Raw genomic sequence first — 21,539 nt, forward strand, 5'->3', positions numbered from 1 at the left:
ACACAATAGGAAGGTTAAAGAGTTTGTTAAAATCCACGGGAGGGCGGGCTCCCCTGCTTGCCTGTGAGACGATAAGAATGCGCATTGTGTGTGTGTGTGTGTGTGTGTGTGTGTGTGTGTGTGCGTGTGTGTGTGTGTGTGTGTGTGTGTGTGTGTGTGTGTGTGTGTGTGTGTGTGTGTGTGTGTGTGTGTGTGTGTGTGTGTGTGTGTGTGTGTGTGTGTGTGTGCGCACCCTGTGTGGGTGCGAGCGTGTGAGGAGAAAGAAGGCATGGATAAGACAATCTCTTTTACACCAGGAGGCAATAAATGGGAACGCCCCTGTCATAAATAGTCTTAAGTTAAAAGGAATCATTAGGAAGTGTTCAAACTCTTCCCGCAAACACTCCTATTTGCCAGTTAAATGGGCACTACAATTGACTACGAGAGTTGCAAGCAACAGCTGAAGAGCAGTCCTTGGCAGATTATATGATCAGGACGCTCAAACTGTGTCAAAGACAAATTTACTGCCGCCTGATCTTTCCTCCTCACAGGTCGACAACCCCATCAATCCAGGAGACTGGGTCTACATCAAGGTCATCAAAAGAAGGAACTGGGCCAGCCACGACGGGAGGGACCATTCCAAGTCTTGCTGACTACACATGTTGCATCCAAGGTTGCAGGACCCACAAATGCATTAACGACGACTGCTCTCCAGGAGGAAACTGGATGGGAGCTTTGGACATCACCGCTGTGTGCCAGGATGAGAGAGCCGTTTTCAAGGTGTAAGGGCTCTACTACCGACATGGCTGCACCATCGGACGGGACCTACTTCATCCAGAAGTTCAGAAGCACTGCCTCACCTGCATCCTATGAGTGCACGTGCCTGTTCAGAACGGATCGTGGTTTTGTGGTCACCAGAGTTTTCCGATGCTGCCTGCCAACTGGACACGAGTGTGTGCGCCAGTGTGTGTGACAGAACACAGACTAGAACATCATCAGCTGACGAAAACACGAGCACATATACAACTTCTTAGAGATGACGGATGTGATGACGTTAATGAAGCGTGGATTGCGTAGATGCTGTTTTGTTGAGCATGTTTTACAGAAACTTGATGATTTGACCATCGAAAATGCTTCGCAAGTGATGGATACAATGATGTACTGTTTCTGTGTTTTTCTTTTTGTTTTTTATTGATAGCATTCTGGTCGCCTAAGGCAGACGGGCCGTGTAAGAATTTTCCTGCTAATAACATCTGGCCAGCAGGTTTTTCGCTTACACAATAAGTTTGATCTGGGGTATTAAGGTATTGCCTCATCTTCACTGGAAAGTGTTGCTATCATTGTTTGTTGTTTTTATTTTTACTATTCTTCTTTCTTCATTATATATATATATATATATTTTTCTTACTTGTCTTTGTGGTTTGGGGTGACATAATCATGATAAAACAGGAGGGAGATGTTAGGGTTTTCCAGGTTATCTTTACCGTAGGATTATGTTGGAATGTAGACTATAATGATTAACCAATCTTGTCTTGCTCTCACAACGCAGTAAAATAAAGTGGTTGCTCCCTCTGCTTGATTGACCAGCTGCAGAGGAAGCAATCAAAGTTGTTCTGTTTCCCACAACATCGTAAAACACCCCCTGCTCTGATATTACCAGAGGCCGGGTGTTCACCAAACCTGTCAACTCTCAACCCCCACTCTGTTTCTCTTAATAAATATGCCCTTGCAGGGTGGAGAGTTCAGACCTCCATTCGATCATCGCTGCACACACAGCGACGAATGGACTCTCCACCTGCAGGTGCCAAAAAGGACTTGCTTGTCTCCCGTGTGGTTCTTGCAAAATAAGTTGGAGTGAGCAAATCTCTAACACTGCTAAAGGCCCACCTGCTTTGCTAAAGGCTGCTATAGGCCCACCTGTATTGCTAAAGGCTGCTAAAGACGCACTTTTATGCTTAAAGGCTGCGAAAGGCCAACGTGCATTGCACTGCTAAAGACCCACCTGTGTTCCATGGCTAAAGCCCAGCTGTGTTACACGGCTAAAAGCCCCCCTGCGTTGCATGGCTAAAGGCCCACCTGAGTTGCACGGCTGGCACGGTGGCCTCTGTCAGGCCTCGTGCTTCCACTGTGCCCCGAAGCTTTCTCAGTTCCTCCAACAGGGTCCTCTTCCTCAAGCCCAAAGATTGGCTGCGAGCGTCTCTCTTGAGCGGTCCACTGTCAGCTTCTTCCAGTTTGTTCAGCAGGACACTGACCATGTCCAGGCAGGACGCAGGAGAACCATCCCTGGTGACCGTCAACCGGGCCCCCTGCAGCAAGAGATCTAACTGTGGCGCCTTGTCTTTCAGGCTGTCCAGAGCCAGTTTGGCGCAACTGGCATCGGCGCAAGGTCGGTCGATGTCTTCCTTCACCGTGCGAAGGGACACGAGAAAGCGGTCCAAAGCGCGAGCAGCTGCCTCGCTTTTGCGAACTTGTTGGCCAAGCTGATACAGGCTGCATCTGTGGGCTTCCACCTCCCGCGAGAGAGGGAGGCAGTCTCTGGGGTCCAGGTTGCTGGATTCTGGATCCAGACGGACCAGCTGATCCAATTCACTCTGGATGTTTTCGTCAAGTTCCTACAAGGGGGTGGGGGGGGGACGTTAGGATCTGCTGGCAGGTGACAAAATTCCTTACGTCACTTCGGAGGCCATCGGACCTTGATGTCTTTCAAGATGTTGGCGTCAGTCAGCATGAAGGCCTTGATGTCTTTGGCTTGTCTCAGGTAACGCTCAAGGCGCTCTGTGAAGTCCACCATGTGGTTCTCAGTGGAGTCAATCTGCCTAAGTGCGGCACCGAGGGAACCACCTCTTCCCTGAAGCTGCGCCTGCTGGGCCCGCCACTGGTTCTGAAGATGGCATTTCTCCTGCTCTCGACCAGGCAGTTGGGAGCACTGCTTTGTAAACTCAAGCCACAAGGACTCTGTGTCCTGCCTCAGGAACTACCAGAGAAGAAATGGTGTTCAATTGTCTGTGGTGGTCCCAACGCATTATGTGTTACATCTGCAGCTCTTGTCAAATAAAGGTGCTGGATTCTCTCCGTTGCTTTCTTTCAATTGTGCAAATGTTGCCAACGGTACCTGGAGTTCCTGTAGCCGCGAGCGAAGATCCTTTAGAGTCACCGAGTCTGAGGGAACATCTCCCAAGATCTGCTCATTTTTCCATAGCTGGACTTGCAGAGAGTTCATGGAAATGTCATATCTAAAGACAAAAGCACGATGAGCAAAGGCTATTTCAAGCATTGTATTAGCTCCATTGCTGCGCTCACTTCTCTAAAGCCTCCTTTTGGTTGCCATCTTCATCCACAGAAGATTGACCTGGAACCTTTTGTTCAGCAGTTACTGCCTTGGGTTTGTTTTGCGAAACCTACACACACAAAAAAACTTAACAGTGGTGCCTTAGCCCACATGTGCTTCCAATGACGATGTTACCTCAGATGGGATTTGAGGTGTACCGAGGGGCATGCTTTTGACGGAGGGAGTCTGCTCCACTTTGAAGACAGCAACTCTGTCAAACAGCAAAGGTTCTTTCAAAAAGAAGCAGAAAGGCGGCTCTTTTTGAGAATCGAGCGACCCCGGCCGTCTCACCGCTCGTCGGGCTGCGGTGCTTGTTGGTCGCTGCCAAATTGGCGCTGGATGACAGCCAGGCTACTCTCACAATCGCTCAGTTGAGTGTGGGCCAGGCGGTGGGCGTCCTGCGGACTCAGCACGTGGCACAGCTCTCTTAAGGCCTCCACTCGCTGGCCCGCTCGGGCACCGTCGCCCTCGGATGAAAAGTAAGCCTTGAGGGTGCATGAAAGCCATCTCAGAGCAACGACTGAAAAGCATTTTGACCAAAATGAAGCTCTCAAATCCTACCTCCCACTGAGCGCTGAAAGACTGTGTCAACAGCTGCATGTCTCTGAGCTGCCAAGGTGTACAGAAGGCCTCCATGCTTTTGGCTGCCCTCAGGAATTCCTCCAGTAAATCTGGATCCAGTGTCCTCAGAGTCTACACAGGTGTCCATTTTGCTTAGGTCAGCTGAGCTCTCGTAACAGGACAAATATTCAGATTTTGCCAAGAATCCCACTTACATTTGTCACTGCCGCTTGATGACTGACAGTCTCCAGAATGTGTTCCTGCAGGCAGTGCTTGGCCTTCTCAAAACTGCTTTGAGCCAAAGCCCGGGCCTTGGTGTAGGCTTGCTGAGGACCCAGGACGTCTGGCGATTCTTCCCGGGATCGCACGCACATATGAGACTCCAGAACGGCTACGGAATCTTTTTGCTTGTCTTGCGATGGATTCTGAGCCTGTGCAGCAAGCTTGACCTGGAGCATCGCCTGTGCCGGAGATTGGGAGTCAGGTTCGGGTGCCGTTTGGGTCTGTGGTTGAAACCGGGTCGCAGGTCCGAGCGGGTGCTCAACAGTCACTAGAGGCGACAGTGGTTGGGGCAAAGGCTTTGACGCAGCTAAAGCACTGCCTTGGGTCAGTGTTGCAATTCTGGGCTGAGCAGTCAACTGGAATTCCGCTTTGTATTGCCATAGTAGTTGAGTCGCAAACTGCTCGGGCACGCACTGCGGTAGTGTCAAAACGGCGGCTCGCCTTGGGGAATGCTGACTCTGGGGCCTGGCTTGGCACCGAGACCCCACCTGGACAAGTGCGTGAGAGTGGAGCTGCATCTGCTGCAGAGGAGATGGTTGCGGTATGGTCGAATGGCCAGAGTGCCTCATGTAAGGTCTTTGCGGTCGAGCGTTCGGGGCCAATTGCGGTGCTTGTGGAGCTTCAACGATCGGCTGGGGAGTATGATGCCTGTGCTGAATTGCGTCTTGACATTGAGGCTCCTGTATGAGCGCCGGAGGCCGGGCTTGGAGTTCTACTAAAGCCCCAGGTTGCGCAGACTTGGCAGACCAGCTGCCCACTCGGGTCCGGGCGTGCGTTCGGCCTGGCGCCACATGGACCGTTGCTATGGGCTCTGCTTTGGCTTGAGATGGAGCAACGGATTTTTGAGGTGGCGTCTGTGCTTGGGCTTGCGTGTGGGCAGGACTGCTCCGGGGCATCTGACTCTGGTACTGATGTGGCAGGATTTCCTGTACCTGGTTTTTAGGCTGGGGCCTTGGCTCCGCACTGGCCTGAGCCCCGACCAAAGGTTCAGATTTGGCTTGGGAGCAGGCAAGTGGCATCGGGGAGTCTGGCCCAACAGGGGCCCACGACTGCGGATGACAACCAACCTGAATGCGAGACGGCAGCATCATGTCCTGCATTGGGGATACGGGCCTATCTTGGGCCCAGGTTGGACCTTGAGCAAAAACTCGGCCTTGCAGGGCAGGTTCAAGCCAAACCTGCGACCTGTTTTGGAGCCAGGGGCGATTCTTAACAGCCTGGGCCTTTTTGCATTGTGGGCGGAGAGATGAAATCGGCTCACGTGTCTCAGCTTTATGTGGGAGTTTTGGTTCAACCTCCACGTGTGTGAATACATACTGGCCCGCTTTACATTCCTTGGCGTCTGTCGGTTGGTGCTCAGCGTCTTGATGCATCTTTCCTACCTTTGGCTCTCCTTTGGCTCGTACCTGGACGTGAGGCCGGTGACACTTTGGCTTCTGCTGTGCTGTTCCACTGTTTAGCTCCATGGTCTGCTGTTGCTCACTCATCCCTGTCCAGGAAGGAGTCGGAGCCTCTGCCATTGGAATCTGCTGCGCAGAGCTATGGGAAGACACACTCATCCTTCCTTCTCCGCAATGTTGAACCACTACGTTTGACACAAACGTTTCGTGACATGGATGTAATTCCACGGGGGATGTCGGCAGCGGCGCAGTGTCCAGCCGCCGTCGTTGAGGAACTGTGTTTTCGACTCGGATGAAGACTTTGGCTGAACGACCTTCCGTAGGACTTGTGCTTGTGTCTCTGCTCGCTCCCAAGTTGCTCAGCATCCTGACTGCCTCCTGTAATGGGGCGAACAAAATCAGATGGAATTAATCTTAATGTCATGCGTCCGTTTAAATGTCTTCAGACTCTTTCTCCCAAGAAGCGCAACACCAAGAACAAGACCACTGGCCTGTGACTGCGCCAGTGCCGCTTGCACTCGATCCTGCATAACAGTGGTCTGCAAGTAGGGAATGGGCGGGCTTTTCTGATTTGCCCTAATGGAGGCCTGAAGATCTTGCTCCTCTGTCACCACCTGACCTTCCAGCTGAAGGCCACGGGAGATCAGGACCTGCAGGAATAGACAAGAGTCCAATGAAGAGAGTGCCTATGAGAAAAGCACCAGACTTGATAGATCATCTCACCTGAACTCTCGGGTACTGCTGCTGCTGCTTCTGCTGCTGCTGTTGCTCCATGGCCCCCAGTAGTTGGTGCATCTCCTGAGCCTCCGTCTCCCAGTGCAGAAGCTCGGCCAAGCGAGTGTCAAGAGACGAAATACTGCACTGCAACGCTGCACACAAGCGGTCTGCCTCGCACAGGGTCTCACTTGCCTGATTAAAGCAGACACACTCTGTCACACGCACGCCCTTGAGGCCACCAGCCGTGCACAGCTCATCATCTGGGACATTCATAGAGGGCGAAGGGTTCGGGCCATGACATACTTCAGCCACGGCCATCTTCACTTCTTCCGACTGCCCCACAGAAGATTCTGGGGAAGAAACAAGTGCCTCCGGATCCACGTCCTTCAGCCTCCTCAAGAGCAGCTGACGGACAGAACACAAACACGTGAGATGATTCAAACTCAGCACTGTTTCTGAAATACTACGTGCCAGGGATCGCAACGGCCAAAATCCATCCATCCGTCCATTATCCCAACCGCTTTATATGAGAGGAATTGGTGCGCCGCCACCACCAAAGTGTTCTACTGCTAAATGGAGCGAGTGCATTCCCATAGCGCTTTAGGAGTGCCCGACCAGTCGGTGCGTGTGTGTGTTTGTGTGTGTGTGTGTGTGTGTGTGTGTGTGTGTGTGTGTGTGTGTGTGTGTGTGTGTGTGTGTGTGTGTGTGTGTGTGTGTATGCGTGCGTGCGTGTGTGTGAGTGTGTGTGTGTGAGTGTGTGTGTGCCTGTGCGCGCGCACATTATTATTGTCTCGTTTGTACCCCTGTACACTATGACCTGCGCATCCCAGGAGACTCACATCCACTAAATTTTAGTGGTTCTTAACCTTTTTGGAGGTACCGAACCCCATCAGTTTCATATGCGCATTCACCGAACCCCTCTTTAGTGGGGGGGGGGGAATGACATACCAGCAAATCCGTGTGACTTCTGCTGTTGCCTTTGCAAGACCAGTTCAGATATGCGTTATCGCGAATTTACACGACATTCAGGTGTGTTCGGCCATCCGCGGGGGGGGGGGGGGGGGGGGGGGGGGGGGAATGACATACCAGCTCTGCCGAACCCCTGAAGCCGACTCACCGAACCCCTAGGGTTCGATCGAACCCAGGTTAAGAACCACTGCACTAAAAGTATTTAAAAAAAGGAAAAGGTAGTTGGCTAGTGAATGAACTTCAAGACAGGAAGTTGACTAGATTGTCGATTGTCTCCTCATTCAAAGCTTCAGTGTGTAAGGATGGTGCTGGCAACAATTGGGGAAAGGGCATTTGGTGCAAAATGGCGAGTGCAAGCTAAGCTACAACAGCCATGCTGTTTCCAAAATGACTTCACAACTAAATTCTTGTTACCTGTATTCTTTTCCTGTAGGTGCGTAGAGGACCTGACATTGTTTGGATGGGTTTTTGGAGAAGAAGTGTGGTCTCCTTGAGAAGAGCCTGAACGTGTGGTGTTCTGTTCTGGATGTCAGCGCTGCAATCCTGGAAAACACACCAACAGGCTCACCAGTTGGACCCAAAGTGTCAAGCAGAGGGAGACATGAGGCACGAGAGGAAGACAACAGCTCACACGCTCACACCAACCATTACGACGGGACCAAGGTTCTCAACTGTGTTTCTGTGGACAAAGTCGACCCAATGGGCATTGAGCTTGACCAACTCCTCTTCCAGGCTGCTGCTGGTCCGTGGGTCGGTCGACTCCATCAGGTAGCTTGCCACCTCGTTCAGGTTAGCATGTCGGGTCGCCCACTCAGCTACGCTCTCCGCAGTAGCCTTGGTGTCAAAAGCACACGTCGGAAATGGCTCATTTCCATTAGAAGAGGGGGCATGGCCTTTCCCTGCTGTCAGGGGTGGCGCTACTGGGTGGCCACCCTGTGCCAATTTTTTATATCGGTAACATTCTTCCACCATTTTTTCTTTTTTTTTTTGCATATTCACACAGTAAATTTGCAGTGGCTCCAAATGCAAATTGTCGAAAAATGGCTTAGCTAACATTCTATTTCTATAACGAAGATCAATCATAATGACGACTGTCACGGCAGCAAACTTGGTAGCTTGGCGGGAAGCCATCCCTACTGGTGAGTACCGTGGATCGGGAGCCGCAGTCCCGTGCGTCCGAGTCCTGCTCCAGCCACGCCTGCATGCTGCTGAACTCGTCGCTGTAGGAGTCCCAGGTGCTCAGAACCCGTGCCAGCGTATTCTTGGCTGAGCTGACCTGGGCCAACGCGGCCGCTGTGTCCTCCTCCAGCAGTGTCTCTTGTTGACAAACGTGGCGGTAGTCAGCAGCTGGAAGCCAGGTCAACACGCCATGGATTTGGGAAGTCTCGCCAGGAAGTCTCGGGGAAGTCACATCTTACCGAGAGCAGACTTGGTCGAGTATATCTCCGAGACTCCCTTCAGCTGCTGGAGAGCGGCTTCCAGCGAGGAAGGAAGTTCCTGATTAGTGACCAGCTCCTGTGGTACAAAGGTGCCGCCATCAAATACCCTGCAAATGTTTCCATTCCATGACAATGCGAATCTGCGACAACTCACATGCCAGTCGTGCAGCAAAAGCCTAAGCGCCTCTGGAGAAAGGTAAGGCCTGGCCCACAAGTGCACTCGGCTCCCTATCTGGCTCAGCAAATCCAGCACCGTGTGACGATGTTGTCGGTACTCCAGCTGGATGTCGTGGTACTTGGCGCTCACTCTCACACCGGTGAACCTGGCCGGGGAAAAAGCTTGGCTGAGTGATGACGCCCAAGTCAAACTCAAAAGAAAGGAACATTTGCTGGACTAAAATCATGCCTAGCCACCTCCTCTTTAGATCCTCTATCTTTTCAAAAGGAACCAGCATGGTTCCGTACTCCTGTTGCTTTTGGATGGCCTGGAATGTGCTCATCTGCTGGGAAATCTCCTGAAGGCACACCTGGAACAACATATGCCCTCTTTGTTGTTTCAGTCTGCTTTTATACATAAGAAGCAATGTTAGGTCTGATATGCACATGGAGCACACTTATGTTATTCTACAGTGTAGGGGTGTCAAACGTACGGAACCGGCCCCCCAGGGGGTTTAGTTTCGGCCTGGGGATAAATTTGCATTATTAAAAAAAAAGAATAAACTTAATTTTCTTTCAAATCTGCAGTTCCTATGTTGTTGGATAGAGGTGTTGTGTTTTAGTCCAACCCAGCGGCGCCTGGAAAACGGACTTTAAACCGATGATGATGATGAGGTGTTGTGTTTTAGTCAGTTCAATCGCTTTACCCGCTTTTTCTCTTGGAACGGGCACCCTCATCAGCAAAATGTCTTTGTCATAAAAGAGAAAAGTGGACTCAAAGTGTCAGATTTTTCAAGAAAAAATTGACTTCTCCCTATATGTTCACGGAGGTGAATGGGAAACCCGTGTGCCTGTTGTGCATGCAGCAAGTTCCGGTGCTTAAGGAGTACGAGATTCGGCGCCACTATGATATTCAACATGGCGAGAAATACAACAGCTTGCACAGAGAACTGAGAAAACAGAAGGTAAATGAAATGTTGGTTGGTCTGAGGAAACAACAATCTGTTTTCACCCGGAGCCGAGAGGTCAGTGATGCTGCGGTGAAAGCCAGCTACGTAATTGGTAGGCAAGTAGCATTAGCGTCAAAGCCGTACTCTGAGGGGAAATCGGACAAAGAAGGGACGGTTTGGGTTGACAAATTATTGTGATCGTATGATTATGTTGGAATGTTGACTAGAATCATTAACTTTGTTAAAACCTTCCACGTTTGGGGTACGATATTCGGCGCCACTATGATACTCAAGATGGCGAAAAATACAACAGCTTGCACAGAGAATTGAGAAAACAGAAGGTAAATGAAATGTTGGTTGGTCTGAGGAAACAGCAATCTGTTTTCACCCGGAGCCGAGAGGTCAGTGATGCTGCGGTGAAAGCCAGCTACGTAATTGGTAGCCGTATGAGGGGAAATCGGACAAAAAAGGAACTGTTTGGGTTGACAAATTATTGTGATCGTATGATTATGTATGAATGTTGACTAGAATCATTAACTTTGTTAAAACCTTCCACATTTCCTTGACTCTGGGAAGTTTCGACGTTCAGTTGTTGAAACCTTCCAAATGATGTGGAAACATTCTTGCTTAGTTATCTAGAATGCTCCACCTCGTATCTGTTTCCACAACCTTGTAAAACAAAGCGCTAATACCCTCTGCACTGATTAACCAGTTTGCAGAGGTGACCCCCGAAACCTGTTCATTCTCACCCCCACCCTGCCTTCGCTCAATAAGTATTCTCTTGCAAGAAGCGAAAGTCAGACTGCTTTCAAGCACCTCTGTACCACACAGCGTGCTGATGGCTTTCTCCGCTTGCAAGCGTAAAATGGCCAAACTGTCTCACGTGTGGTTCTTGCACAAAAGGTAGAGTGGGCAAAACTCTATCATTTTGGTGCCGTGACCCGGATCCCAGCATACCCGACTGCTGACGGACAGTGGATGACGTGCTGTGCACCGTCGATGGGCCAGCGTCCATTACCAAAACCTGGTAAAGAAAGTACTGGGAAGTGAATTCGTCGCTGGGCCAGCATCTTAAGTCTGCCTGCGTCTGACAACAGCGGATTGACAGGATCCGAAAGTGCAACGAACCAAGGGACAAGCAAGTTAAAGGCCCATGTGATGTGAAAGCGCGAATGTGAAATGTTTAAGTGAAAAGTGCACAAGATACGGCTTGGGTTCGAGTCCCAGTGGAAGGAACGGGCTAAGGAACGCAGAGCTTCTTTTTTGTTAATCAAAGAAGGGTGTAGATTTTTCTTTGTCCGTTTTTTCGAGCCAATAAACAGCTTGGGTACGAGTCCCAGTGGAAGGAACGGGCTAGAAAAAAACAGAGCTTCTTTTTCATTAATCGAAGAAGGGCGTAGATTCTTTCTTGTCCATTTTTCCAAGCTGTTTAGGAGGGTTTGCACTCGTCCGATTTCAATATCCACATGAATTTACCGTCAGAGCCACTTACTTCGGCATTTCAGATTTTAACTGATCCGTTTGGTTTTACGCAAGCCGTACAGGCAGCAATGCATAAGAATGGAAATACCTTAGATCTGGTATTATACCGAGGACTTGCAACCAGTACTGCCATACACTACTGTTTTGTCTTATCATTACTTAATAAAATTTGAAATTTTAGTTCTTTGTCAAAGACAAGAGAGCAATCAGAATTATAGCAGCCGTAATATTAACTCCATGACTGCAACTGCGCTATCTGAGTTACTGTCGCCGGCAACTGCCATATTTCCCGCATATATCGGCTATATTGATAATCTTACAAATGAATTCAACACAACATTGTTAAATGCCATCGACTCTGTGGCGCCGCTACGTCTGAAAACTCGCCGTAGATTGCCTACTCCGTGGTTCACAGATGAAACACGTACGCTTAAGCAATTATGTAGAAAGCATGAGCGCAGGTGGTGTTTAACCAAACTTGAGTTTTTCCATCAGGCATGGTAGGACTGGTTCTATTCCTATCTATCAGACAGGACGCACCGAGTGGTCCATGGCAATACGTCCTCTGAGCTCTATAATGTTACGTGTGGTGTACCACAGGGATCGGTACTCGGACCAATTCTATTTAATATTTATATGGTTCCGCTTGGGGACATAATACGTAAATATAATATTAGTTTTCAATGTTACGCGGATGACACCCAATTATATATGCCGTTATCAATGACAGATCCGGGGGACTGTTGTAATCTTGAGGCGTGCCTTGCGGAGATCAAGCAATGTGTTAGGGTTGATAGATTAGTTTGATCCTATGCTTATGTTGGAATGTAACATGTAATAAATAACCTAGCTGGATTAGTTTGATCCTATGCTTATGTTGGGATGTAACCTGTAATAAATAACCCAGCTTGTCCTGTCTTCAGAGGTCAGGGGCTTCAACTCCATCATGTCCACTCTCACCTCCACTCTCACACCCACTCTGTTTCTCTCAATAAAAATGCTCTTGCAAGAGGCCTGAGTCAGACGATTTGATCATCGCTGTATGCACAGCGACGAATGACTCTCCACTTGCAAGTGTTTAAAAGGGCATACTGTCTCCCGTGTGGTTCATGCAAAAATAAGTTAGAGTGAGCACCACTCTAACACAATGGATGTCTCTCAACTTCCTTCGTCTTAACCCAGATAAAACTGAGATGTTAATAATTGGTCCAACTCGTTATCAACACTTATTTAAGGAAACCACTATAACTATAGATAACCGTACTATCACTCAGAGCGATACTGTAACTAATCTCAGGGTAATATTTCACCAAACACTCTCCTTTCAAAAGCACATTAAGAATATAACCAGAATTGCGTTTTTTCACCTTCATAATATTGCTAAGATTCGTCCGATCCTCTCGACTGGTGATACGGAAACTATTATACATGCGTTCGTCACGTCGTGCCTGGACTACTGTAATGCATTATTCTCTGGTCTTCCTAAGTCCAGCATCAAAAGTCTACAGTTAGTACAAAATGCTGCTGCGAGGCTGCTCTCACGGACAAGAAAATTTGATCACACTGCCCCAATATTAGCCAACTTACATTGGCTCACGGTCCATTTAAGATATGACTTCAAGGTTCTTCTATTAACCTATAAATCACTGCATGGCTTAGCGCCTTCATATCTCGTCGACCTAGTTGTTCCTTATGTTCCGTCTCGTAACCTTCGTTCGCAAAACGCTAGTCTTTTAGTGACACCAAGGGCCAAGAAAATGTCTGCAGGGTCTAGAGCATTTTCTATTCGGGCTCCAGAGCTTTGGAATGTCCTACCAATGGATATTAGAACTGCTGCCTCACTAGAAACATTTAAGACACGTTTAAAGACGCATTTCTATGATATGGCCTTTAATTAACCTGTAGTGGCCGTTTCAGCCGGAGTTTGTTTTCGCTCCCTCGCAGCCTGGTGATCCTGAAAGGGGGATCCTTCCATCTGTGGTCCCTTCTCAAGGTTTCTCATTTTCCCCTAGTAGGGTTTTTTTTAGTTTTTCCTTGCCCTTTTGGGAGCTTAAGATCAGGGGATGCTTTGAGAATAATTATCATTTTTTGTCTTTGTGAAGCCCTTTGAGACTGCTTGTGATTTAGGGCTATACAAATAAACTTGACTTGACTTGTCCTGAATAGGCCTGAAAGTAAAAAAGCGCAAAAGCTTCCTTTTTCATTTTAAAAGGGGCGAGATTCTTCTTTGTCTGTTCTCTCTGAGCTAAGAGTAGAAAACTTGTGTGATTGAGAGTGTGACTGGTAGGATAAATTGACTAAAAAGCAGTACTGGTAAAAACCTATGGCAATAACACAGGCCAGTAGTTTGTTGAAAGGTCCATTTTAAACCTACAGTAAGGATCCTTAAAGGAAAAAAAAAGAAAAATACTAAGGTAAAATGGAAAATTGTAACACTCTACAAAGAAACAACTAAAAAATAAAATAAGAGAAATTAGACCCAATACAAGTTATGTCTAAGGATAAAGGCCACTAATATGATAAAATAGTATAGCGTAAACATTAAAATGTCAAAACAGAGGATGACGTTTGCACAGCGTTGTTTGTTGGTGCTGTTGTGAGTTGTGTTTATGTTGTGCAAGCTTGTGTTGTCCATGTGATGTCTGTGTTTGTCTGTGTGTCTATGTGTTAAAAGGATGAAATAGGCTAAACTAGAGTGCAAAGAAATTTGCTAGACTGTTGTCTATGTGATTTGCACCACAAAACAAAACAAATTGAAAAAATAAGAAAGAGGAAAAGAAAGAAATTTTGGGTGATGTTTAGGAGGTTTGTGGGCAGAAACTGGTCCACACTGGATTAGTCTTGAGCCTAGATGTGAAATTCGAGAGAAAGAGAAAACATGTTTTCTGGAATTGGATGAAGCAATATTGTGAATTTAAGACATTGCAATGCCAAATTTAGGAGGAATAATTGATTGGTTGTGTCATAAGACTATACAAACTTTTACATGTAAGAATAAGTCTGAGAAATTGAGTTAGTTAAAGTTAAAAACAACAAAAATTCAGATTAATTTGCAGGCAGTTATTTAGTGTTAAGTTTTTTTTAGATTGGTGGATTGGTTTATCAGAAACCTTGACAAAGGAAAAATTAGGAAGAGGAACGTGAGTTGAGAATGGTATATGAGTGCTGTGTGAAGAGCTTGAAGAGAGTGAGACCAATATGTAATGGAGGCTGTGTGTGAGATGCAAATGAGCAAGGATGAATGATTGTCTGGATGAAAGGAAAGTACAGGGTGAATGGTTGAAGACTACTATGGGAAAATTAGTAGAACAACTTTGAAGAAAGAGTGATTTTGAGCAAGCTAAATACTAAGAAAAAAAAGGTTGCCTTTGGATTGATAATTAACTAGAAAAAAATGGGGAAAAAAAAACTGGAGAACCGGTAAAACACATGCAGAAGATGTGTGAACTGGGAAACTGAGAAGCGTTTTGGGAAGAAAGTCAAATTAAATGATGATGGAATCATATGTAGTAAAGGACACCTCCTTCCAAAACATTTGTCTACGTGACACTGGACAATTGTGCATGGGCCTTGCCAAGCCTCAACAGGAGGGAGCGTGTGGTACAGATAGTGGAAGATACAACACTTATATAAACTTAATACATCACTTTCTCTAATACATATGAAGTCATACCAATAAGTTAAAATCTTCTCATTCTTTTCAAACTTTTGCTGTAAACAATAGAAAAAGGATTGAAAAGTGACTAAAGAAACAACAAGATAGTGAAAATGTCTCATCATTTGCCAGATGAGTCTCTCCTCCTCCAGGAAGGCCATATATTTATCTGCTAAACCAATGTGCCGCACACCGCAGGCACAGAGAAAGTCTCAAATGGGAACTGATTAGCAGACCAAATTGCAAAAAGCAGACAAAGAACAGTCCTCAGCGGATTACATGATCAGAACGCTCAAACTGAAAGATGTGTCAAATGCAAATTCACTGCCGTCTTATTTTCCTTCCTCTCAGGTTAACAATCCCATCAAGCCAGGAGACTGGGTCTACATCAAGGTCGTCAACAGGAATAACTGGGCCAGCCTCCGGTGGGAGGGATCATTCCAAGTCTTGTTGACTACCGTCACCGCAGTGAAAATTGCAGAAAGCCCCAGCTGGATTCACCTCAGCCACTGCGAGTTACAAAGAGTGCTGGACCCCTAATTTCGGAGTGGTGGGGAAGGCTGACTACAAAAGGGCTCTATCGTTTAGGGTAGGGGGTCTCAATGTCAGTGAAGCAACCAACGATCCCACTCTGACAGGCAACGGGATGTTCCGGTGTCTCCGCTAACCTAGTAGCAATGGGGACTCCACAAGCCAGGTGGATCCTCTGCTGTGTTGTGGTTGTAGCGTGCTATGGTCAATTGTCTTATCCGAATAAACCCATTGACAAGGTCAACTGAAGGAGGAGTTGGTCACAAAACGAAAACCATGAGGACTGGCCATGGGACCCCGAAAAATCAACACCAACACCTGGTACCGGTATGTGAAGTTCACTGTGAGATCCCACACACAAGAGGGGTGCTATGTGTGTTCCAAACTCCCCCCTTCCTCCACGCAAGTTCACCTAGAGGCCAAAGTGATGAACATTACTGAAGCAAAATGTACGTATGGCCTCGATGGGAGGAGTTGGATATCAACACTGTGCTGTCACCGTCAGTGATACCACCCCTTACAGTCCTGGACTCGCAGAGGGAACGTGTGATCAGCTCTTCTGGATAAATCTCAATGTGACTGTTAAAGAACAAATGATACTACAAGTGGCCTATAGAAAAAGGCCACCTGAAATGAACTTCAAGTGTTTCATCCAAGGAAATCAAACCCACATATGCAGTGACGACGACTGCCCTCCAGGAGGAAACTGGATGGGAGCCTTGGACATCATCGAGTGCCAAGATAGAAGAGCTACTTCGAGTGGTGACAGCTCTCCAACCCACATGGCCGCACCATGAAACCTACTTCATACTGGCTGATGGCTTTGTGGTCACAAGGTTTATCCGATGCTGGCCGCCAACTGGACAGGAGTGTGTGCACCAGTGTGGGTAACAGACCACACCTACAAGATCATTAGCTGACAACGGCACACAAATCTCCTGGATGTCGACGCAGGGCTGTTACGACTTTTGAACCACATGATCCCGTCTGGGGTATGAATGTCCCCAGACAGCCATAAAGTATGGGCCGTCGGAGACAAAATCGTCCATGTGCTATTTCCTTGGATTGGACACGGAAAACAATCACTCTTCATAGAAACACTGAACAATCGTTTTCAATCTTTTGTGAATCTCTCGCTGCAGGTCAATGATGGACAAAACAGAGATATTCAGGCTATTAGATTAATAGTCTTGCAAAATAGGATGGTCCTGGACTTGAATGACTGCAGCACAAGGTGGCGTATGCCACAATATTGGGACTTCCTGTTGCACATACATAACACCCACATCAACAAAGCTATGGATTCACTGAAGAACTTATAGCAGGCCAAGTCAGAGGACAAAGTTCTACGATAGTGTTTTTTTTTTTTTCATGGCTAACCTCTGGCACCTGGTGGCAGCTGCTGTTGAAATTTGTGACTCCTGTGCTTGTTGTACTGGTATTGTTGTGCTTATTTACAACCTGTGTTATCCCATGTTTGAAGTCTGCTGTAACAAGGCCTGTGTCTTCTACCTTAGAACACGTACAGATACAACATATTAGGCATGTGAAATGTGATGACTAACGCGCTGTAGAAAGGAGATTGCAATGGTTGCAATGATGTGTAGCCAAACATGTATTGCAGAAACGTAATGATTTGACCATAGAAAATGCCTTACAAGTGATGGGTACAATGATGTACTGGTTGTGTTTTCAGTTATATTTTCTTGCTTATGTTTATTGTGTTTTATGCATTAACAAGGAAGGGGCCAAATTTACTTAATCAAATATCAGTTTGAAACAACTGCCACTTAAGATTTCAAGTGTGTGGCCTCAATTTATGTGTTCAGTATTGCTTCCTACATGTGGAAAATAGATTTTAAATTAATTGATTTCTAAATTTAGATGTGTTTGATGTATTTTAACATGCAGAGCAGTGTTTTTAAATTACACAAAACTATTTGTTGACTAAATGTGTAAAAGGACAATTAATTTAAAGATTTTTATAATGTATTTCTTCTTTGCACTAATACAAAGATAAAGAGTGGACTTGCTGTTAGTTCTATGTAATTTTGGAATGAGTTTACTGGTCTGGCCCCCTTGAGATCAGATTAAGCTGTAAGCGGCCCCCAGACCAAAATTAGTTTGACACCCCTGTTCTACACCATAAACTTTCTTCTTCTTCTTCTTCCATTTTATTCTCCTCACTTTTTTGTCCACATAATTCATCCAATTCACTTCGTTCTACTTTCGATGTATTAGAAATATTCACATGATGAGCGCTTGCATTTTTCTCATTCCAAAGATTTTCCGTTTTCGCCAAATTTTGCCAAATTTCGTTTTTCCCATCTCATCTCTACATTTTTCAACCGATTCAATCACTTCCAACTGTTCATCTTTTGCCTACCTATTTCAAAATTTCCCACTTACCAAAAAATCAAGATTTTCAATTTTGAAATTCTTGACAAATTTTACAAAATTTTGTTTTTCTGTTCCAATTCCTAGATTATTTGACCGATTCAACCCGTTCCAATTTTAAACAGTTTGTCACGTCTCGTCCCCAACTGCTCCACTATGTGTCTGTTGTCTTAGTTTCTGTCTGTGTGCTCGCCCCTCCCCTCCTGTGTGTCCATGATCAGTGTGATTATTCCCACCTGCCTCTCGTTAACCTGTCATGTATATAAGTCCTGTCTGCCCCTCACTCCCTGTCGGATCATTGGTTGCTGTCGTGTTGGTTGCTGTCGTGTTGGTTGCTGTCGTGTTGGTTGCTGTCGTGTCGTCTTCATGTCCTTTTGGTTCCTGTCGGTTTCAAGTATGTTTTGGTTGGGAAGTCGTTTTGTTAAGTCATGTCAGTTTACCGAGTCTGTATTTTGAGTTCCGCCAATAAACCCTGGTCCAAGCTGCACTTGGTCGTTCTGCTCCATGCTCCACCCCCGACCGTGACAGAATGATCCGACCATCACAACGACCAGCGCTTGGACCCCCCTCCACCACCAGCTCCCGCTGCGACGCCCGATCGTCATCCGAGCATGTTCCAGCGCCATGGGCTTGCAGCCGCCATCAGATCTTGCTCCAGCGACGCCGGACTCACGGCCGCCATCGGAATTCCCCCCCGTCGCCATCGGCTCCGCGACCGTCATCGGACTTCGCTGCCGCGACGCCGGACCTGCGGCCGCCATCGGAGTTCCTCCCGGCACCATCGCCTCTGCGACCGTCATCGGACTTCGCTGCCGCGACGCCGGACCCGCGGCCGCTATCGGAGTGCCTCCCGGCGCCATCAGACTCGCGGCCACCACCGGTCTCCGTCTCAGCGTTGCAGGACCTGCGGGCGTCGCCAGATTTCAAGCCAGCTGCGCCGGACCCGCGATCGTCCCTGGCCCCACTCCCACTGCTGTGGCGCGTGGTGGCTCATGCTGCTGCCACAGCTCCGCCTTCCGATTGACGCTGATCGCGATCTGGACTTTTAAATGCCGCCGATTGCGGCGCTGACTTTCGTATGCCGCTGATTGCGGTTCTGTTTCCCCGAGTCGCCGCAGAGTGCGGTTGTGTTTCCCCGAGTTTCCGCCGATTGCGGTTCTGTCCCCAAGTCGCCGCCCGAGCGCGGTTCTGTTCCCCAAGTCGCCGCCCGAGCGCGGTTCTGTTCCCCAAGTCGCCGCCCGAGAGCGATTCTGTTCCCCAAGTCGCCGCCCGAGAGCGGTTCTGTTCCCCAAGTCGCCGCCCGAGCGCGGTTCTGTTCCCCAAGTCGCCGCCCGAGCGCGGTTCTGTCCCCGAAGTCGCCGCCCGAGTGCGGTTCTGTCCCCGAAGTCGCCGCCCGAGTGCGGTTCTGTCCCCGAAGTCGCCGCCCGAGTGCGGTTCGGTTCCCCAAGTCGCCGCCCGAGTGCGGTTCGGTTCCCCAAGTCGCTGCCCGAGCGCGGTTCTGTTCCCCAAGTCGCCGCCCGAGCGCGGTTCTGTTCCCCAAGTCGCCGCCCGAGCGCGGTTCTGTCCCCCAAGTCGCCGCTAGAGTGCGGTTCTGTCCCCCAAGTTGCCGCCAGAGTGCGGTTCTGTCCCCCAAGTTGCCGCCAGAGTGCGGTTCTGTCCCCCAAGTCGCCGCCAGAGTGCGGTTCTGTCCCCCAAGTCGCCGCCAGAGTGCGGTTCTGTCCCCCAAGTCGCCGCCAGAGTGCGGTTCTGTCCCCCAAGTCGCCGCCAGAGTGCGGTTCTGTCCCCCAAGTCGCCGCCAGAGTGCGGTTCTGTCCCCCAAGTCGCCGCCAGAGTGCGGTTCTGTCCCCCAAGTCGCCGCCAGAGTGCGGTTCTGTCCCCCAAGTCGCCGCCCGAGTGCGGTTCGGTTCCCCTAGTTTTTTTTTTGGGGACGTCGAGAGCCGTCCCTTGTGGGGGGGGTTGTGTCACGTCTCGTCCCCAACTGCGCCACTATGTGTCTGTTGTCTTGGTTTCTGTCTGTGTGCTCGCCCCTCCCCTCCTGTGTGTCCATGACGAGTGTGATTATTCCCACCTGCCTCTCGTTAACCTGTCATGTATATAAGTCCTGTCTGCCCCTCACTCCCTGTCGGATCATTGGTTGCTGTCATGTTGGTTGCTGTCGTGTTGGTTGCTGTCGTGTCGTCTTCATGTCCTTTTGGTTCTTGTCGGTTTCAAGTATGTTTTGGTTGGGAAGTCATTTTGTTTTGTTAAGTCATGTCAGTTTACCGAGTCTGTATTTTGAGTTCCGCCAATAAACCCTGGTCCAAGCTGCACTTGGTCGTCCTGCTCCATGCTCCACCCCCGACCGTGACACAGTTCACCTTATGCTTACCATAATCACCCCCTTCACTCCCACTCCCCCTTCCACTATGCAATTCACCCCGTCACCCCCCCTTCCACTATGCAATTCACCCCTTCACCCCCACTTCCACAGTGTGGTGGCCATCTTGGAGTGAGCCGAAGTGCACCAGAATGAATACAAAGTGCCCCTAAACAAACAGGAAGTGCCCTAAAATGAACAGGAAGTGCCCCAACATGAACAGGATGCAAACCAGAAGTGCTCCAATTTCAAAAGAAAGTGAACCGGAAGTGCTCCAAAACAAAACAGAAGTGAGCTAAATTGAACCGGAAGTGCCTTAAATAACCCGGAAGTTACCTTTATTGAACCGGAAGTGTCTAAAAACAAAACGAAAGTGCCCCATATAAACCAGAAGTGACCCAAAATGAATTGAAGTGACTTCAATTGAACCGGAAGTTCCCTGTATAAATCGGAAATGACCAAAAACAAATCTGAAATGACCTCAATTGAACCGGAAGTGCACCCAAACAAACCGGAAGTTCCCTAAATAAACCGGAAGTGACTTAAATTGAACCAGAAGTTATATCAATTGAACCGGAAGTGCGCCCAAACTAACTGGACGTGTCCCCAAACAAATCGCAAATGCCCCAAATTTTGTTTTTCCTTTCTCATTTCCGCATTTTTCTACTAATTCAATCCGTTCCAACTTTTAACTGCGCATTGTATGCCTATCTATTCCATATCTTCCCACTTACCTAAAATTCGAAATTTTCAACTTTAATATTCACGCCAAATTTGTCAAAATTTTGTTTTTTCCCTTCTAATTCTTACATTATTTGACCGATTCAACCCGTTTCAACCATTAACATCATTCTGCAGCATTTCCCAAGTATTTATTCAGCTTCTTTGCCTTCACACGCAATTTCCCCAGAAATTGCAAATTCTAGTTTTATCTTGCGTTGCCGTCAGTTTCTCACCATACCGGGATTCCCATTCCGAGAACCGAGCTGGAGCTCTACGCTCTGTTGACGCTTTGGGGTCCAAAGCCTGACGCTTGGCCCCTCACAAAGGTTTGCAAGTGCCCCCACCACAAAGCGTCACCTTGAGTTGCTCCCGTTTGTCCTTGGCTTGGTCCGCGGCCCGGCGGTGGTCCTGGAGTTCTCCGTCCTCCTCGGCCAGAAGGTCTTCCGTGCTCCGCAGCCAACGTGCCGCCACGTCCAGAGGGGCTGGCAGGCTGCCGTCCAACTCCAGTTGGTACTCGTGCAGCTGTCATTGAGGCAACATATGGGTCAGGGCCACCATGGCGACTGCAAACCCATCTGCGTTTGTTTAACACTTGGTGGCACAACTCCTGCCGC

The 21,539-nt window shown here is 48.3% G+C and overlaps 1 protein-coding gene across 4 annotated transcripts in view; it reads right to left on the reverse strand.

Annotated features, from left to right (window-relative positions):
- The window catches only part of LOC125981346 (plectin-like), a 41,215-nt gene that overhangs the window by 3,893 nt on the left and 15,783 nt on the right, over positions 1 to 21,539 (reverse strand). For 2 of the 4 annotated variants that reach the window (XM_049741336.2, XM_049741339.2), the window contains 18 exons: positions 21,283 to 21,447; positions 9,090 to 9,202; positions 8,830 to 8,998; positions 8,655 to 8,751; positions 8,384 to 8,583; positions 7,882 to 8,070; positions 7,651 to 7,779; positions 6,571 to 6,672; positions 6,274 to 6,459; positions 6,042 to 6,200; positions 4,084 to 5,928; positions 3,869 to 4,000; positions 3,599 to 3,792; positions 3,443 to 3,518; positions 3,280 to 3,377; positions 3,092 to 3,212; positions 2,672 to 2,953; positions 2,056 to 2,591 (listed from right to left, as the gene is read on the reverse strand). In XM_049741336.2, the coding sequence (XP_049597293.1) occupies positions 2,056 to 2,591; positions 2,672 to 2,953; positions 3,092 to 3,212; positions 3,280 to 3,377; positions 3,443 to 3,518; positions 3,599 to 3,792; positions 3,869 to 4,000; positions 4,084 to 5,928; positions 6,042 to 6,200; positions 6,274 to 6,459; positions 6,571 to 6,672; positions 7,651 to 7,779; positions 7,882 to 8,070; positions 8,384 to 8,583; positions 8,655 to 8,751; positions 8,830 to 8,998; positions 9,090 to 9,202; positions 21,283 to 21,447 (4,793 nt within the window). The remainder of the gene's footprint in view (positions 1 to 2,055; positions 2,592 to 2,671; positions 2,954 to 3,091; positions 3,213 to 3,279; positions 3,378 to 3,442; positions 3,519 to 3,598; positions 3,793 to 3,868; positions 4,001 to 4,083; positions 5,929 to 6,041; positions 6,201 to 6,273; positions 6,460 to 6,570; positions 6,673 to 7,650; positions 7,780 to 7,881; positions 8,071 to 8,383; positions 8,584 to 8,654; positions 8,752 to 8,829; positions 8,999 to 9,089; positions 9,203 to 21,282; positions 21,448 to 21,539) is intronic. The other 2 variants (XM_049741338.2, XM_049741337.2) reach the window with 2 other exon arrangements.

Source organism: Syngnathus scovelli, chromosome 14 (assembly GCF_024217435.2).
Source record: "Syngnathus scovelli strain Florida chromosome 14, RoL_Ssco_1.2, whole genome shotgun sequence".
Lineage (NCBI taxonomy): Eukaryota > Metazoa > Chordata > Actinopteri > Syngnathiformes > Syngnathidae > Syngnathus > Syngnathus scovelli.